Source organism: Rana temporaria, chromosome 8 (genome assembly GCF_905171775.1).
Source record: "Rana temporaria chromosome 8, aRanTem1.1, whole genome shotgun sequence".
NCBI classification, from domain to species: Eukaryota; Metazoa; Chordata; class Amphibia; order Anura; family Ranidae; genus Rana; species Rana temporaria.
In genome coordinates, this window is record NC_053496.1 from 93,535,397 (window position 1) to 93,554,891 (window position 19,495).

The 19,495-nt window shown below is 42.3% G+C and overlaps 1 protein-coding gene across 5 annotated transcripts in view; it reads left to right on the plus strand.

Annotated features, from left to right (window-relative positions):
• Positions 1–19,495, plus strand: part of MICU1 (mitochondrial calcium uptake 1) — a 297,161-nt gene that overhangs the window by 38,499 nt on the left and 239,167 nt on the right. For all 5 annotated transcript variants that reach the window (XM_040362305.1, XM_040362304.1, XM_040362306.1 and 2 more), the window contains exon 2: positions 1,429–1,590. In XM_040362305.1, the coding sequence (XP_040218239.1) occupies positions 1,430–1,590 (161 nt within the window). In that variant the 5' untranslated portion in view covers position 1,429. The remainder of the gene's footprint in view (positions 1–1,428; positions 1,591–19,495) is intronic.

The following is a 19,495-nucleotide window of genomic DNA, read 5'->3' on the forward strand; positions in this document are numbered from 1 at the left end:
TCCCAAAAAAATATAGAAATTCACGGCCTCTGCAGCGTAAAAAAAAAGAATTTCTTTTTTTTTCCCCCTCAGTTTAGGCCGATACGTATTATTGTACATATTTTTGGTAAAAAAAAATCGCAATAAGCGTTTGGTTTGCGCAAAAGTTATAGCATTTACAAAATAGGGGATAGTTTTATGGCATTTTTATTATTTTTTTTTTTTTTTTACTAGTATTTTTTTACTAGTTTTTTTTTTTCCGTGACTGTGACATTATGGCGGACACATCACACTTTTGACACATTTTTGGGACCATTGTCATTTTCACAGCGAAAAGTTCTATAAAAATGCACTCATTAATGTGAAAATGGCAGTAAAGGAGTTAACCACTAGGGGGCGCTAAGGGGTTAAGTGTGCCCTAAGGGAGTGATTCTTACTGTAGCTGGGCGTGGCAGTAGGCGTGACGTCACTGATCGTCGTTCCCTATATCAGGGAACAGACGATAAGCGTCACTGCCACACAAAAGAATGGGGAAGGTGTGTTTTACACACACCTCGCCTCCCCGTTCTTCAGCTCCTGTGACTGATTGCAGGACACCGGCGGCGATCTTGTCCCGTGGGCGCGGTCACGGAGCTTCGGACCCGGTCTTGTGCCGGCAACCCACTGCCGGGCTCTTAAAGGCATCGTACCTGTACGTGCCTGTGCCATTCTGCCAACGTATAGGTTGCAGTGATAAGACGAGCAGCATCTTCTTTCCTTTTGGGCCATACAATGTGGGGAGACTTGCTTGAGAATACTAAGGCGGAACATATGTACAAGAAGATCCAGGAAACTCTGGGCAGTTTAAAGCAGGGCTGTTTAGCCACACGCGCATGTGATCTAATTTCTTAGAGATCAACTGGAGTCGGTAAGCAGATAAGAGGTGGAGGGTCTCATCTATCCTGCTATCAGACACGGTTTCCTTGGACTTGTTTGGCACTCTTTCATAAAGATAACCTTGGATAACACGGAAATTGGATTTTATGGACTGTTGCCTTAATACACTGATCTAATATTAATTTATTTATATCACTAATTTGTGTTTGCACTGGTGATCTTGTGTGCACGAGATATATTTAGCTAAGTACTATTGTTTTATATAATTAGTACCACATATGCAGCGCAGCTTATTTTTTACTATTTGATAATTAATGGCTTCAGCCAAACGCTAACTATGAGCAAAAGAAAAGTTTTTGTGTAATGAGTAATTTTCTCTGAAAATTTTTCAAGAAATCATAAATTCTGCCAGGGTATGTAAACTTATGAGCACAACTGTAACTGAATGTAAGTCGATAGTCTGTTTCATGGTGATAGACAAAAATCCAAACTATGTAGGAAGTTTCTTCAACTTTTTTATGCTTGTAGAATTTTTATTATCTAAAATAATTATGTTAATTCATTTTTTTTCAGCATGTTCCGTCTCCGCTTCTTGCCAGCAGTTGCAGGATTGGCAGCTGTAACCCGCAGGTATCATGGAGTGGCTAATCCTGTCCGCCACAGGAGGAAGCTAATGATGGCAGCTTTTGTGGGTGCGACTGCAGTTTCCGCAAGTGCTGGATTACTTTGGAAGAGGTAACTGCATGCATTAGTAATATTTGCGAAGAACATGATCTTCACTAGCAATGACCATGGAATGTGTAGTGAAATGTACATAGTTGGTGAGCAATTATTGTTCCCTGACTTCTTTGCCAGGAATTGCTAGGAATCCTAAGTGGGTGAGGGTTTTATTTCAAAATTTGACCATGTTATAAACATTCCAGGGATATCGATAGAAATTTTAGTTTCTCGTGAGGTACAAATTTAAAGCAAGATTCACAAGAACGGCACATTGAAAATATAAAATTGGAAAAGCAACTTTTGTTGTAATGTTCAGCATTGGTGCAGAGATTTTCCCTACAGTACATTTTTTCCCTGCCACAAGATGCCGTTAGCCTGATGGCCAGCATCATTTAATCCACTTCCTTTCAGTCCAGGCCAGGGTATCCTGGATTCGCACCAGCCTGTTACTGGAGAATAAAATGAGAAGTGGCACAGTGATGAGCTCATCTCTCTCCTGCTCTATTTTCCTATTGGTATGCTTGTCAGCACATTAACTTATTAGCTCCTTCTGCTGCTTGTTGGTCTGGAACTCTAGATCTGCTGTATAGGGACTACAAGAGGCTGATATCTGGTAAAATGTAGGTACCTGTTGTGCTTAAGGAAAAAATTCCGGTATTTAGGTAATTTTTAACAATGATATTTTTAAAATGCAGGTATAATCAAATATGACCACAGTCTAAAAATATGAAATTTATTTACCAGACATATAATCGTGCAAAATAGTGTGTGTATGTATGAAGGAAAAAAAAAAAATACATACATACATACATACATACATACACTATTGTGTGTGTGTGTGTGTGTGTGTGTGTGTGTGTGTGTGTCTCTGTCTCTCTATCTCTTGGTTGATCAAAACAAACATTACATGAAATTAAAATACTGATTGCGTTCCATAAAATCTTGAATATCAATTTAAAACACCTGCTAAATGGGAGGGTAGTACCTTTGACATGACAAAGCAATGATAAACTTCCCTATAGAATCTAACCTTGTAAGATGACAATTAGTCTGTATTTCACAAATTCAACCATTACTGTACTGCAGGTAAGTAAGTGGTTAAAACTAAATGTTTTGAATGCCAATAAAATGGAGACTATGCAAATGAAAAATTGAATCTTTAGAGAAAAATCTATTGTATAATACTCAATGAATCAATATTTAAGAGAACACAAATGAATATTCAGTAAAAATCAACACAACAAAATTACCCGTTCCAAAACGTCTACTGGTCTAAATTGTTTTTAGAATGGCTACTGTGGCTTTCAAGATGGCTACTCTTTAAGAGGAATTACTTCTTGCAACCTCCGAGTTCAAAGCATGAGGTGTTCAGGAATCTTCATGAATGTAGAAGTGTGAACCGATGAATGGTGTGTGTGTGTGTGTGTGTGTGTGTGTGTCTCCGTGCGTGTGTGATTGCTTGGGATTGAGGGTTCCTTCTCCATGGCACCTCTCATACTTAATAAGCTCATAAAATTTATAATAAGCTCAGCCCAGAAGATATGGCTTATTTTCCATTGTTTGTAAAAATCGAATGATTTAGATAATGTCACTTTTAACCCCTAGGCATGTCTGCGGACAGTTCAGACCACGTTTTTCTATCTGTTCTATTTTCATAATGTGTATCGGTTTGTATATTGGTGCTAAAGAATGTGAATATATATATATATATATATATATATATATATATATATATATATATATTTATATATATTGAGATAAATGTATAATTTTTGTATATCCATTGAATACTTGTTTATCTAGGAAAAACACATGCTATATGTTTATTTTCATACAGTTATAGTCACGATTCATATGTCTTTCATAACACTGGCATCTTAAAACAATTTTTACTTCTAATTTGTTCTACATTAAAGTCTTTTATATTTTTACCTTACGACAGAATTATCGTTGGGTCAGTAGACACTAAAATCATAATTGTATATATGACCTGGAATATAATATATAATTTGACTCAAATATAGGTATTTAATAATAATGCCAAATGCACAAATTTCAAATATCTTCCTAAAATATTTTGAAATTCACTTTGGACAGAATCAATGAATACTTAGAGAGAGTTTAGCTGTATACACAATTCCTAGAGTATAAACAATGGGTTCCGTTTGATAAGGCTGATTGCTCTGTGAGAAAGTTGGATGTCTGTGTAACCTTTAGGCCCCTTTCACACGGATGGATAGAATGGTGCTTTTAGCAGCTAGAAGCACACAATGCTTTCCTATGACACTCTTCACACACTGCCACTGATTCACTATTGTCACAAGTGGGGTGTGCTCAGGGCGCAGTACTCTGCGTCACCCCCAGCCCAACCTTTTTGAAGCCAATTGGAGCCTCCAGCTCTAATTATGTGCTTCACAAAAAAAAACCTGTAGCGCGCCATGCATCTGGCACCCCACACGGAGCGCATAAAAATTAGGGGCCGCTGCTGCTTAAACGCTTACATTGAAATGATGTACCAATTATTACAGCATAATTAATTTGTGTTCTCTGCCTGGAGTTTAGCTTTAATGTTACAACTATCATAGTATGCTTTACTTTTTTATTAATATTAAAAAACATGTACTTGGTCCTAGTGTTATGGTTGGAAAGTTTTTATATAGTCCATAAATTTTGGAACACAAAGTTTACACGGTACAGTATATATGCAGTGGGTATAGAAAAGAATCGCCCATTTTAAAATCACATTTAGTTGCTTTGCAGCCTGAGATTAAAGTGGAGTTCCACCCAAAAGTGGAACTTTCGCTTTAAAGACTCCTAACCCCCTGACATGCCACATTTGGCATGTAACTTTTTTTTTTGGGGGGGGGGGGCGGGGTGGTACCTAGTGGTGGCAGGTACACAGCTCCCACTTCTGCTCGCGGCGACTCCGGCGAGATTGCCGGAATATGCGGCGGGGCTTAATGTTTTGCCGCTTTACGGCCCTCCCAAATCAGGTGCAGGACAAGCCCCTGTTATAAAAGCTCAGTCTTCAGCACAGTGTGGCTGACGGTGGACATAGGAGCGCTGGGCAGTGTAAAGGTGGCTTACAGTAAAAATGCTACAGGCAATTTGCATAAAGTATAGACTTACAACAGGTGGTGATACAGGCATTCCCAGACATGTTAGCTCAGCATCAGAGCTGATCTGATAATATCAGCATATTCACTGGTCTATACCTCAGGAGCGGATGCGACTTGGCTAAAGAGTACCTCGGCTTTGTGCTGGAGACTATGCCTTCCAAGCCTCCGGAATTAAAAATCCTAAAAAGCCTTAGGGTTCCCCATCAGGCTCCGAGGACCTGGGCCATGCTCCGGCGATCCCATCCTCTCCTGATAGGACAGAATTGGTCACCCGTGGTGAGCCATCGGGGTTGTTGGGTGCCGTGGCTGCCCTTAGTCCATCCGCTCCAGTTTATGTGACAGAAGAGTTTTTTGCCTCTGCTCTGGGGGGATTGGAACAGAGATTGGCGGCTTTGATTGTGTCGTCCCTACCAGAGAAGAAGCGTGCCAGGTTCCCCCTCTCCCGCCTTACAGTCTCTGACAGCGGAACAATTTTTCCCAGAGGAGATGGGTTTACGATCAGAGGACCAGGAGGACCAGACAGAGGCGCACTCTGAGGTTTCTGACTCCGAAGAGTCTACTTTGGAGGAACCATTTTCGGCCTCACAGACTGGAAAAATTGTTAATACAATCTCTAGCAGATATGGTCCATTCAGCATTTAAATTGCCTCTAGCGGAACCAGCAGCTAGCACTGTGTCTTCATTGGGCTCCCTGAAGGCCCCTCAAACTAGCTGCTCCTATCCTGTTCATGTTCTTTTAGAGGGACTTATTTATCAAGACTGGGAGCATCCGGATAAACTTTTTTTTTCCCTCCTAAAAAGTTTGCGATCTTGTATCCTATGGAAGAAAAGTTCAACAAAAAATTGGGTTTTCCTGCAGTGGACGCTGCCATTTCCTGTGTGAACAAAAATCTGACTTGTTCTGTGGACAATGTACAGATGTTTAAGGATCCAATGCATAAAAGGTTGGAAACGTTGAAAACTTCCTTCGCTACGGCCGGAGCAGTAGTCCAGCCCGCAGAAGCAGCTATAGGCGTCTGTCAGGCCTTGAAAGATCAGATGAAGCATGTTTTGAAAGATATTCCTGCTCAGCAGGCTCAAGATTTAGCCGTTTTACCTAGAACATTATGCTTTGCGGTGGATGCCATTAACCACTTACCCCTCGGACCATATTGCTGCCCAAAGACCAGAGTACTTTTTGCGATTCGGGACTGCGTCGCTTTAACAGACAATTGCGCGGTCGTGCGACGTGGCTCCCAAACAAAATTGGCGTCCTTTTTTCCCACAAATAGAGCTTTCTTTTGGTGGTATTTGATCACCTCTGCGGTTTTTAGTTTTTGCGCTATAAACAAAAATAGAGCGACAATTTTGAAAAAAATTAATATTTTTTACATTTTGCTATAATAAATATCCCCCAAAAATAAATATATAAAAAAACTTTTTTTTTCCTCAGTTTAGGCCGATACGTTTTCTTCTACATATTTTTCGTAAAAAAAATCGCAATAAGCGTTTATTGATTGGTTTGCGCAAAAGTTATAGCGTTTACAAAATAGGGTGTATTTTTATGTCATTTTTATTATATTTTTTTTACTAGTAATGGCGGCGATCAGCGATTTTTTTTTTTTTTTTTTTATTTTTTTTTTTTATTTTTTTTTTCCGGTACTGCGACATTATGGCGGACACTTCGGACACTTTTGACACATTTTTGGGACCATTGGCATTTTTATAGCGATCAGTGCTATAAAAATGCATTGGATTACTATAAAAATGCCACTGGCAGTGAAGGGGTTAACACTAGGGGGCGGGGAAGGGGTTAAGTATGCCTGGGTGTGTTCTTACTGTGGGGGGGGGGGGGGTGGCCTCACTAGGGGAAACGCTGATCCTCGGTTCATATATTGTATGAACCGAAGATCAGCATTTCCCCTGCTGACAGGACCGGGAGCTGTGTGTTTACACACACAGCTCCCGGTCCCCGCTCTGTACCGAGCGATCGCGTGTATCCGGCAGCGCGCGCCCCTAGTGGTGGCTGGGAGAGAGGACGTCCATACTACGTGCTCTCGCCCAGCCGAGCCAACTTGCCGACGTATAACGGTGGTGGCCGGTCGGCAAGTGGTTAAGGATTCAATCCATCAGGCCCTCCTGCCTTACCCACCTTTTGGTACACATGCGTAGGCTACTATGGTGAAAAACTGGTCGGCTGAGACCCCTTGTAAAAAGCTCCTAGCTGGCTTTCCGTTCCATGGAGAGCGATTTGTTTGGCGAGGATCTGGACAATTATATCCAGAAAATCTCTAGTGGGAAAAGCATTCTTTTGCCAGTTAGAGATTTAAGGGCCCCTCTTTCAAGCGGCCCACCTTATCTTTTAACAATAAAAAACCCTTACCATTCTTGTTTTCTTCTGAAGCCTAAGTTGTTCCTTCTGAAGCAGACCTATTAAAACTGCTCTTCTTTCTCCTGAAACCTGAGTAATACAAGTGTTTAGCATTTCACATCATAATAAATGCATGTCATTGTAGATTGAACATTTATAAATGTATTATACGTTTTACTTAAATAACACATTCCGTGGCTATCTGAGCTCTATGTATTGTATGCTGCCTTTGCCATACAGCACTGTTGACTGTCAGCGAAATGGGGACTTCCTGTCCCATTCCCGGAAACAAAGTCAGGTTGGACTGATCACTGCTCAACTATTCACAGGAAGCTTTGTATTTTCTGAATAAATACAAAGCTTCCTCCGATTGGCGGAGATGGAGATTGTGACATATTCCCACTTCTCTGCTTCAGCCGTTCAGAGGAAGCGATGTATGTATTCAGAAAAGGCTAATCTTTATGTGGCCGAGCAGTGCTCAATGGCTACATACAGTCCATAGTGCTGACAGCCACTGCATGTGTTAATGAAAGAAGTGGTTTGTATAACTAGTTTATAACTGTTCATTCTACATTGACATGTATTTATGATGTGATATAGGAGAATAAAGGAAAAGTTTACTTCAGTTTTGATAGCAGTTGTTTGCCAGGGGCCTCTTAAGGACAATAGAAAAGAGTTATGCTGACAAAAAAATATCTTAATGTATTATTTAGGCAGTGTGTAGCTGAAAGGTAATGATTATCTCCCTCCTTTTGTTTCTTGCCAATGATGCTTGGAACATAGTTAAGAATCCACATCTTATACCATGCTGTATTTTGCTGCAGTTATTGTATATTTTAGCTTACACTCTAGACATCTGGTAAACACCTTTTCTTAAGGCTACTTTCACACTGGGACGGGCGTTAGTGGTAAAGCATCTTTAGTTTTGGCGCGCTTTACCCCTGTTATAGTGGCACTTTTCAGATGCTAGCGGGCACTTCTAACCCCTGCTTGTGGCCACGGAAAGGGTTAAAAGTGTTCAAAAGTGCAGCTGCCGAAAAGCTTTGCACACCGCCCCAAAAATGCTGCTTGCAGGACTTTTTTTCCTGTCTTGCAAGCGCACCACACCAGTGTGAAAGCACTCAGGCTTTCACACTGGGGCTGCAGAAGAGGCAATTTTCAGGCACAAACGGCTGTAAAACAACTTGTTTAAAAATGGCCTTATTGTTCATTAAATGACACAATTTTTAGTTATTCTGATAAGATTGGGTGATTCAGCACCTGCAGGAGAATTTAGACACTGGCAATTAAAAAAAATCTGTTGGCCAAACTGGTATAACCCCTTTCACTATTTTGACTCTAAATGAGTACAGGGAGTGCAGAATTATTAGGCAAATGAGTATTTTGACCACATCATCCTCTTTATGCATGTTGTCTTACTCCAAGCTGTATAGGCTCGAAAGCCTACTACCAATTAAGCATATTAGGTGATGTGCATCTCTGTAATGAGAAGGGGTGTGGTCTAATGACATCAACACCCTATATCAGGTGTGCATAATTATTAGGCAACTTCCTTTCCTTTGGCAAAATGGGTCAAAAGAAGCACTTGACAGGCTCAGAAAAGTCAAAAATAGTGAGATATCTTGCAGAGGGATGCAGCACTCTTAAAATTGCAAAGCTTCTGAAGCGTGATCATCGAACAATCAATCGTTTCATTCAAAATAGTCAACAGGGTCGCAAGAAGCGTGTGGGAAAAACCAAGGCGCAAAATAACTGCCCATGAACTGAGAAAAGTCAAGCGTGCAGCTGCCAAGATGCCACTTGCCACCAGTTTGGCCATATTTCAGAGCTGCAACATCACTGGAGTGCCCAAAAGCACAAGGTGTGCAATACTCAGAGACATGGCCAAGGTAAGAAAGGCTGAAAGACGACCACCACTGAACAAGACACACAAGCTGAAACGTCAAGACTGGGCCAAGAAATATCTCAAGACTGATTTTTCTAAGGTTTTATGGACTGATGAAATGAGAGTGAATCTTGATGGGCCAGATGGATGGGCCCGTGGCTGGATTGGTAAAGGGCAGAGAGCTCCAGTCCGACTCAGACGCCAGCAAGGTGGAGGTGGAGTACTGGTTTGGGCTGGTATCATCAAAGATGAGCTTGTGGGGCCTTTTCGGGTTGAGGATGGAGTCAAGCTCAACTCCCAGTCCTACTGCCAGTTTCTGGAAGACACCTTCTTCAAGCAGTGGTACAGGAAGAAGTCTGCATCCTTCAAGAAAAACATGATTTTCATGCAGGACAATGCTCCATCACACGCGTCCAAGTACTCCACAGCGTGGCTGGCAAGAAAGGGTATAAAAGAAGAAAAACTAATGACATGGCCTCCTTGTTCACCTGATCTGAACCCCATTGAGAACCTGTGGTCCATCATCAAATGTGAGATTTACAAGGAGGGAAAACAGTACACCTCTCTGAACAGTGTCTGGGAGGCTGCGGTTGCTACTGCACGAAATGTTGATGGTGAACAGATCAAAACACTGACAGAATCCATGGATGGCAGGCTTTTGAGTGTCCTTGCAAAGAAAGGTGGCTATATTGGTCACTGATTTGTTTTTGTTTTGTTTTTGAATGTCAGAAATGTATATTTGTGAATGTTGAGATGTTCTATTGGTTTCACTGGTAAAAATAAATAATTGAAATGGGTATATATTTGTTTTTTGTTAAGTTGCCAAATAATTATGCACAGTAATAGTCACCTGCACACACAGATATCCCCCTAAAATAGCTAAAACTAAAAACAAACTAAAAACTACTTCCAAAAATATTCAGCTTTGATATTAATGAGTTTTTTGGGTTCATTGAGAACATGGTTGTTGTTCAATAATAAAATTAATCCTCAAAAATACAACTTGCCTAATAATTCTGCACTCCCTGTATGCTTTTTGGGCTGAACAGCAAGAACTACTTCGCTGATAATAATGTTAAACACTGCCATTATTTCCTCATCTTTTACGGTTTTCCCAGACAGGGTTAACTTGCTTAGAAATTAAATGCTATGCATCTGGTAATTATTTTGTCTTAACAAAACATTAAGACCACTTTCACAAATGCGTCTCTCGTGCACATCGCTGGATCATGATGTGGCTTAGGTAAGTATTAATGGGGCGAAGGTGGGGGGGGGGGCGCTGCAAAGGGGAAGATGTCATAATGGGACAATTTGGTTTACTTTGAAGACAATATTATTCACTTGACACCTAAGATTACTTTAACTTCGGCCTGAATGATTCAGAGGAGAACTGGGTGAAAGGGTCAGATGAGACCACAATTAAGCTCTTTGACATACACTCAACTTGCTGTGTTTAGAGGAGGACTTGGAAGTGGAAACATTATTCTTTGGGGTGTTTTTCTGCTAAGGTGTCAGGACAACTGCACCACATCAAAGGGACGATGGATGGGGCCATCTACCGTATATCTTGGGTGAAAACCTCCTTCCCTCAGCCAGGACATTGAAAATGGGTATTCCAGCATGACAATGACCCAAAACACACAGCCAAGGCAAAAAATTAGTGTCTCGTGAAGAAGCACATTAAGGTCCTGGAGTGGCTTAGCCAGTCTCCAGACCTTCATCCCATAGAAAATATGGGGAAGGAGCTGAAGGTTCGAGTTTCCAAATGTCAGCCTCGAGACTTGGAAAGGATCAGCAAAGAGGAGTGGGACAAAATCCCTCCTGAGATGTGTGTGCACCTGGTGGCCAACTACAAGAAAAGTCTGACCTCTGTGATGGCCAACAAGGGTTTTACCACCAAATACTAAGTCCTGTTTTGCGAAGGGGTCGAATACTTATTTCACTCATTAAAATAAAAATCAATTTATAACTTTTTTGAAATGCGTTTTTCTTGATTTTGTTTGTGTCTCACTGTTAAAATAAACCTACCATTAAAATTTATAGACTGATCATTTCTTTGTCAGTGAGCAAACGTACAAAATCGGCAGAGGGATCAAATACATTTTCCCCTCACTGTAACACTCCGGAGGGGGGGGGGGGTGTGGAGGCTTAATTTTTGTGTGGACCTCCGATTTTAAGGAAAGGATCCAAAACAATCTCTAGACAAATTAAGCTGTTGTTTAGGGACATTGAAGCTGGATTCACACCTATGCATTTTTAGTGCATTTTGCAGATTTGCACTACAGAACGTGTTCCATAGGAAACCATGTTAAATGGACTGCAGTGCAAATATGCAAAAAGCACTAAAACTGCATAGGTGTGAATCCAGCCTAAGAGTTTAAACAGCCACAGATACCGATGGTCATAAAATGCAGGGAGGAAGTCGCCCAATATCCATTCCTGTGCTATGTCTTAATGACAGCTTCCATCTGTACAGATTAATGATTAGTGAAGTTTATACCCAGTTAAGCGAAATCTATTTAGCTACGGAGCGGTGAGCTGCATCCACAGAATGCAGTTTACTGCTTGTCTGATGAGCCCTTAGGAAGACAAACTCTCATAATGTACATCTAAGGCTCCTGTATGACAGTCTAAACAAGTACCTAATTCAGTTACTATGTGATGCACAAACCTCGTAAAGTAAACAAAAAAAATCCTTCATTAATACAGTACAGGAGACAGGATCTTATTTTGAAACATGGCTTATATGCAGCTACCTTCAGGTGATTGGAAACTGGCAAAAAAAAAAAAAGCTGAAGGGACATCTTATATAAAACCCCTCCCACTCCTAGCAAGCCTCATTTTTTTTGCTAGTGTTTTCAGGTGAAGAGAAGCTCACCCTTTTTTATGTTGAGGTTTTTCTTTTTTAAGATTCTTTTTTTTTTTTGTTTTCACGTTCCAAGCTGCACTACAGCCAATGTGGTTCTCCTTCAGCAGCTTCCCGAATTGGTTGAGTTCTCAGCTGAGCCTTATGGGACTGTACCTGAACCCTTTAGAGGTCGTAGATTACATGAGTCACAAACTAGCTCCTTCCTCCTGTGATGGTTTCTGTCTGTCTATTGCATGTGATGCGCTGTCTGAGGAGTTGGTGTATGAGGAAGATGCCGCCTTTATTTCTGAGGTATTGGATCAAGACGAGATTGCTTGTGCTGAGATCTCAAACTTAAAGTGATTGTAAAGGCAGAAGATTTTTTAACCTAATGACTTCTGTGTGCAGCAGACCCCCTCCGCTCCTTTAATACTTACCTGAGGTCCCTCTAGATCCAGCAATGTTGCAGGAATGTCTCGGCTGCCCGGGACTCCCCTCCTTATTGGCTGAGACAGCAGTGTGGCGCCATTGACTCCCGCTGCTGTCAGTCAGCCAATGAGGTGAGAAAGGGTGAGGGGCAGGCCACGAATGGACTAAACAAAAACCAGTCTTTACAATCACTTTTTGTAAAGGAGGACACCATTACTACTCCAACTGATGTGGTACACATGTTTAGCATGGGAACAGCCTGAATCTGCTCAACTTAAGGTCTCCACCATGAGTTCCCTAAATTACTAAAACATGCTAAGTCCATCTCAGTCCACTTGCTCCTTGAGCCTGCCTTGCATGGTGACTTGCTTCACCCTGAGAAACTTTCTTCAAAATGGCTCTTTTGAGGAGGGTTTCCTTCAGAAATGGACCGTTCCTGTGATTGACTTGACCATTTCTTGCGATAACGGAATAATGGTCCCTGTGCAGGGGCGGACTGACCATTCGGGCACCACGAGGGCCCCGTAGTGGCGGGGCCCGGGCTGGCTCAGTCCGTCCCTGGAGGTGCCCGCAGCAGCGTCGGCTTCTACACAATTAAAAAAACGGAGTCTGTACCCCCGAGATGCCTTGTATAGGAGGCTCGCTCGGGAGTTATGAGCTTCCCAGGATGGATGGCTCATCAGAGCCGTGAGCCGTGCGTGCGGGGATGTACAGTGACACTGTGACAGGCGCTCCGGCCACCTCTCTCCCCTGTGGTTAAGCTGAGGGGGGCAGGGCCATAAGTCACTGCCGCGGAGGACTGCATGTGAAGGTGCTGCTGGACTCAGAGGCAGAGCAGACTGAATTGCACAGACACAGGAACGAATGGCATTCACAATGACCTGCCTTGTGTTGTGTGAAGATTAGCAGGTCAGTGTCATAAATAATGAAAGCCCTGTGATTGCAGTTACCGTGACAGTGTCTAATCTGTGTTATAAGAGCCATGCCCATGCTGATTGTTTCTTTACCTTCTTGCCCTGTGCTGTGTCTGTGCTTATTTACCAGGTAGCAGGTCACGTCAGGGGCTATTCACTAGTGCACATGATGAGCCATCCATCCCGGTGTCTTGTCAAGATGGTTCCCCTATCGGATAGTTTCCGACCTCGACTGCGCAGGCGCTGCACTTGCGCAGTCGGAGGCTACGAAAATCTCCAAGCCCGAAGAGCTGTTTGTTAGCTGTAAACAGAGCATATGCAATGAACACTGCGCTCGCTCCCGACCCAATGCTTGGTGCTGGTTGCACACGCCCCATTTACAGCGAACAAACAGCTGTTCAGCCTCGGAGATTTCCGTAGACTCTGACTGAGCATTCACAGTTAAGGTCGGAAACTATCCGATAGAGGAACCATATCAGGACACTGGCCAGCTCATACCTCCCGACCCCTCTCATACAACAGCCACATCAACCTAGCTAGTGGGATTTAATGGTTCAAGGCACTGCTTTCTCGGGGGTACAGACTGTTTTTTTTTATTGTGTATGATAACCTGCCACTATTGCGGGCACCTCCAGGGGCGGACTGAGCCGGCCCAGGCCCTGCCACCACAGTGCCCTCGGGCAGTTGCCGACTGACCGAATGGTCAATCCTCCCCTGCACACTGATATCTGGTACACTGAATGCCACTCAGTGTATAGATATCAGTGTTCTATATAGGGAATAGCACTTAGACCTGGTTCACATTGAAGCAATTTACCATGCGATTCGTCAAATCGCATGGCAATGGCACTAACTGAATCGGTGCGATGCCCCATTTGTGGCGCCGATTTCCAAAAGTAGTTTCTGTACAACTTTTTGCGACTTCTTGGTGCAATTTCCATAGACATCTGTGCAGCAACCCTCACCCATGTCTCTGAAATCACCCACCAAATTCACACTGATATGCGGGTATGAAATCATGCGAGTTTAGCTGAACTGTCTCACACAATTTCATTCCCGCTGTCAGTGTGAACCTGGGCTAAGGCTGTTTCACACCTAGGCATTTTTTGTGCTTTTTGCATTTTGCAGATTTGCACAACAATCCATATAACATGGTTTCCAATGGAACACATTCTGTAGTGCAAAATGCAAAAAGCACTAAAAATGCCATAGGTGTGAATCCAGCCTAAGTGAGTGTTATTCCCTATATATATTCCTTACATTGGTGGTCAGTGGGAAACATGTTCCTTACATTGGTGATCAGTGAGAAGAATGTTCCTTGCATTGGTGATCAGTGGGAAGAATGTCCCTTACATTGGTGATCAGTGGGAAGAATGTTCCTTACATTGGTGATCAGTGGGAAGAATGTTCCTTAGATTGGTGATCAGTGGGAAGAATGTTTTTATTCCCATAATAAACATTTATTTTGAACATTGTGTAGAGAAATTCTTTGAACGCCTGCAATGTGGGCAGTGTAATATGTAGGTGGGACTTTCTGTGAATGTAGCTTTAACGTGGGTGGGGACACATAGGCGGAGACACAGGGGGCCCCATGATCTCCTTTTGCCCGGGGGCCCCATGAACTGTCAGTCCGCCCCTGTCCCTGTGGATGATAATTCCATGCTCAAAGACTTGGTCATCCAGAGGTTAGAAGCCCCTTTTAAGGCCTTGTTTTCTTTTGTGCACTCCACCATGCAAATTTTGGTTTACCTCCATGACTGTCTGCCAAGTACTGGCTGACTGGACTACTGTATATGCTTGGCCCAAGATCGTAGCTATATTTTAACAGATGGAGCTTTTACATTTTAACATTATGCATGAATGGCTTGGTGGATAAGCTTCACTAGATATTCAGGATGAGCCTTTTCGGCCATTCATATGCGAAGGAGCCTTTGGCTCAAATGTTTATTGATGAAACTGCTGTGCAAGAAGCTCCTCGAGACAAATTACATCAAAGAAATTACTGTGGAAAAAGTACTCTTGCAAAAAGTAGGTTCATGCTTCTGCAGTTGGGCCTTTAACTCGGGAGGATAGAAAAGTTCCTTTCGTCCCTCTTAGACCTTAAGCTCTAAGTTTAAACCTTGAACACTTTTTCTCAGAACATGTTGCCCCCAAAGCCAGCCAAGTCTGGCTCCAAGCCCTCTTCCCAATGTATGGGCATCAAAGTCGGTCTTTTTTGACCATCTGGTCCCAAAAAATCTCAGATGTTTAGTCCCAGAGTGTTATTTCCAGGGTCTACAAACTAGAGTTCTGCACTCTGTCTCCTCCCTACTTCATGCTCGCCACTTTTTCTCCTTCCCTGCAAAGATGTATTATTTTTTTTGCTATCCAGAAGCTCTCTGCTTTATCTCAGTCCTAAATGATGATTGATTTCAGGCGGGCACTTGCCTCTCTGATGGCCATGTACTTTGCTCTCTTCAATCATAGAATCTTCAGCAATCAACACAGTATAGTTCCATCAGCTAGTGCTGTGTCTCTACAGGACACAGTAGGGGCCCATGCACACGATACTCAACTAAAGTATGTTGCATATATAGAGTCTGATGGAGGTCTGCCAAAAGTAAATTATAGACTTATAATTGTGTAAACTCTTTTATAAGAAAAAAAAATTAAGCTTTTTTTAAAGAAAATACATTTAGCATTGAACATTCAGCAAGAAATATGCAACATGAAAAATTATTTACTGGAATGTTTTTTTCCTTATGCACCGTTCGGTAGATTTTTTTTTTTTTTTTTCCAGAGTTTTTATATTGTCAGAATTTTACAAGTCACTTAACCTTTCATGGCTGCTCATACAATTGGCTCCAGTGTATAATTCCTCCTAGATTTTACTGTAATTGTTTTGCAGCATTGGTTGGAATCCCAATAAGAAGGCAAATTTTACAAGAATCATGCCGCGTACACACGATCATTTTTCAGCATGAAAAAAACGCAGTTTAAAATGATCGTGTGTGGGCTGCACCTCGTTTTTCAGGTTCTGAAAAACTACAACATTTTTGTTCGAACGTGCTGCATTTTTTAATGTCGCTTTAAACAATGTCGTTTTTCGGGTTGTAAAAAATGATAGTGTGTGGGCTAAAACAACTTTTTAAACCCACGCATGCTCAGAAGCAAGTTATGAGACGGGAGCGCTCGTTCTGGTAAAACTACCGTTCATAATGGAGTGAGCACATTCATCACGCTGTAACGGACAAAAAAGCGCAAATCGTCTTTTGCTAACATGGAATTGGCTAAAGCAGCCCAAAGGCGAAAAGAACTTCCCCTTTAGAGTGCCGTTGTACGTCACCGCGCTTTGTTCATAATTTTTTAAAACGATGGTGTGTGGGCAAAGTCGTTTTTAATGATGAAGTTGGAAAAACTTTGTTTTTTGGACATGCAGAAAAACAACGTTTTTTTTCATGCTGAAAAATGATCGTGTGTACGCGGCATAAAAGTATGCCATAACATACTGTTTCGAGCAACCCATTAACTGCTTACTCCTTTCAGCTGTTTGTTTTTGTAAAGGAAAGATATTTGATCAAAAATGATGGTCATCAAAGGCTAAAAAACACACCTGCTAATATGGCATATGATGATAATCACTGCCCTGTTAATGGCCAACATTCTTTTCAGAGTATATTTTGGTCTTCAAGTTTGATATACCACCCTCCATCCCCTGTGCATCGTCATGCAGGTGTTCTGACACTCAGCACAGTGGGTTTTTATGCTTTAACCACTTCAGCCCCGGAAGGATTTACCCCTTTCCTGACCAGAGCACTTTTTGCGATAGGGCACTGCACCGCTTTAACTGACAGTTGCTTGGTCGTGCAACGTTGCACCTGAACAAAATTGATATCCTTTTTTTTTCCCCACAAATAGAGCTTTCTTTTGGTGGTATTTGAACACCTCTTCGGTTTTTATTTTGTGCGCTATAAACATATATTTTTGCTATAATAACCTGAAAAATATATAAAAAAACAATTCTTTTTTTCTTTAGTTTAGGCCGTTATGTATTCTTCTACATAATTTTGGTAAAAAAATCGCAATAAGCGTATATTGATTGGTTTGCGCAAACGTTATAGCATCTACAAAATAGGGGATAGATTTATGGCATTTTTATAAAAAAATATTTTTTTTAGTAATGGTGGCGAGCTGCGATTTTTATCATGACATTGTGGATGACATATGGGACTCTTTTGACACTATTTTGGGACCATTGTCATGTATACAGCAATCGGTGCTATAAAAAGGCACTGATTACTGTGTAAATGACACTGGCAGAGAAGGGGTTAAACACTAGGGGGCGATCAAGGGGTTACGTGTGTCCTAGGGAGTGATTCTAACTGTAGGGGAAATGGTCTAACAACATGACAGATCACTGCTCCCGATGACAGGGAGAACAAGGTATCAAAGCACTCGGACCTAGTGTTCGATGACATGGGGCATTTAGCGGATCCCATGGATAAAAGGGGGGACGTTATCCTCAAGAGATCCTGGGACACAGTTATGGCTAATCTTAAGCCAGCCCTAGCAACCACATGTGTAGCACGTAATTTGGAATTTTGGCTCAGACAATTACAGGAACACCTGACGGCAGGTACCCCTAGAGAAGAGTTGCTAAAATCTTTTCCCATGCTATTTAAGGCGGTAGGTTTTATCGCAGATGCCTCGGCAGAATTGGTAAAGCTTTCAGCCAGGGCAGCTTCACTGTCAGTGGCAGCGAGGAGAACTCTTTGGCTCAAAACCTGGCCGGGAGATACCGCCTCTAAATTACACCTTTGTAGCGTTCCATTTTCGGGTATTGTTTGATAGATGACATTTTGTTTGATAGATGAAGCGTTAGAACGCACTGCGGATAAAAAGAAGACTTTTCCCAAAAAGAAAGTCGGGTCCCAGGAAGTTTTTTCGTCCCTTTTAAAGGGCAAAAGAAAACTCATGAAAAAGGGAAGCCAGATAGACCCTGGGCAGCTCAAGGAGAGAAGAAGAAAGCGAACGTGCTCTTTAACCCTCCTGACAAAAATCCCAAGCCACAGTGATGCCAGAATCCAAGTGGGAGGAAGACTGGGGGACTTCCTTCCGCAATGGAAAAAACTGACCTCCAACAGTTTTGTCACGGGAGTCATAGAAAAGGGCTATGCTCTGGAGTTCAACCAAGTACCACCAAAAAGATTCTTGGTTACACGACTGGCAAAAGACCCGACAAGAGCTCAAGCGCTACAACATCTCTTAGGAGAACTGGTAGATCAGAGGGTCTTAATACCAGTTCCCAAACAAGAGGAAGGCCAAGGTTTTTACTCGCACGTCTTTTTGGTGCGGAAGCCATCAGGCAAATATCTCCCGATCTTCTTCAACCTAAAACCATTGAACACAGTCATTCGGTACAAAAAGTTCCGGATGGAGTCAATCTATTCTGTCAAGTATTTACTTCAAAAAGACTGTTTCATGACAAAAATAGGAATATGAAGGTATCCTTCATATTCCTATCAGGGAAATCTCCCAAAAGTTCCTCCGCATAGCCATTCGGGTAGGGGAAAAGGTCTACCTTTTTCAGAGCCAAGCTCTCCCCTTTGGCCTCTCTTTGTCCCCGAGGATCTTTACCAAGATCCTAGTGAAGACGCTGGCTCCCCTAAGACTCCAAGCCATAACAGTCATTTCCTATTTAGACGACTTGCTGTTCCTGGCACCAACAAAGCGAAAACTGCTGGAAGACCTAGTGGTCGCCCAGCAGTGGTTGACTCAGTTAGGTTGGATCATCAACCAGGAAAAATCAAACCTCATTCCCTCACAGGAGATCCTGTTCCTGGGCTACATAAGTTCAACAGAATAAAACACTTTTCTTCCTCAAGAAAAAATCGATCACCTGAGTCAACGGGTAGCGCAAATACAGACAAATCTCCCTGTCACAATAAGGGAAATAATGTCAGTCTTAGGCCTCATGACAGCCTCCATCCTAGCAGTCAAATGGGCCAGGTTCCACCAAAGACCACTCCAGTCATTTCTCCTGCAAAATTTGTCAGGAAAGGACTTGGATGACAAGGTGTACCTACCAGAAAAAAACAAAACAAAACAAAACCAAAACATCCTGAAAGAAGGTCTGCTGTGGAACCCCCCTATTACGCACATCCTGACTACGGCAACCAAGGTTGGGAGCCCATCTAGGGGGACAATGGGCGTAGGGCACTTGGAGTCGCCTAGAGAAGAAACGCTCGTCAAATTACAGAGATTTAAAGGCCGTAGCCAAAGGTATCGCAGCATTTCAAAGCCAGCTCAAACATCAACACCTACAGATCAGGTCGGCCAACATAACGGGGGGGAACCAGGAATCCCATCCTGATGAACATAACAAAGGAAGCAACT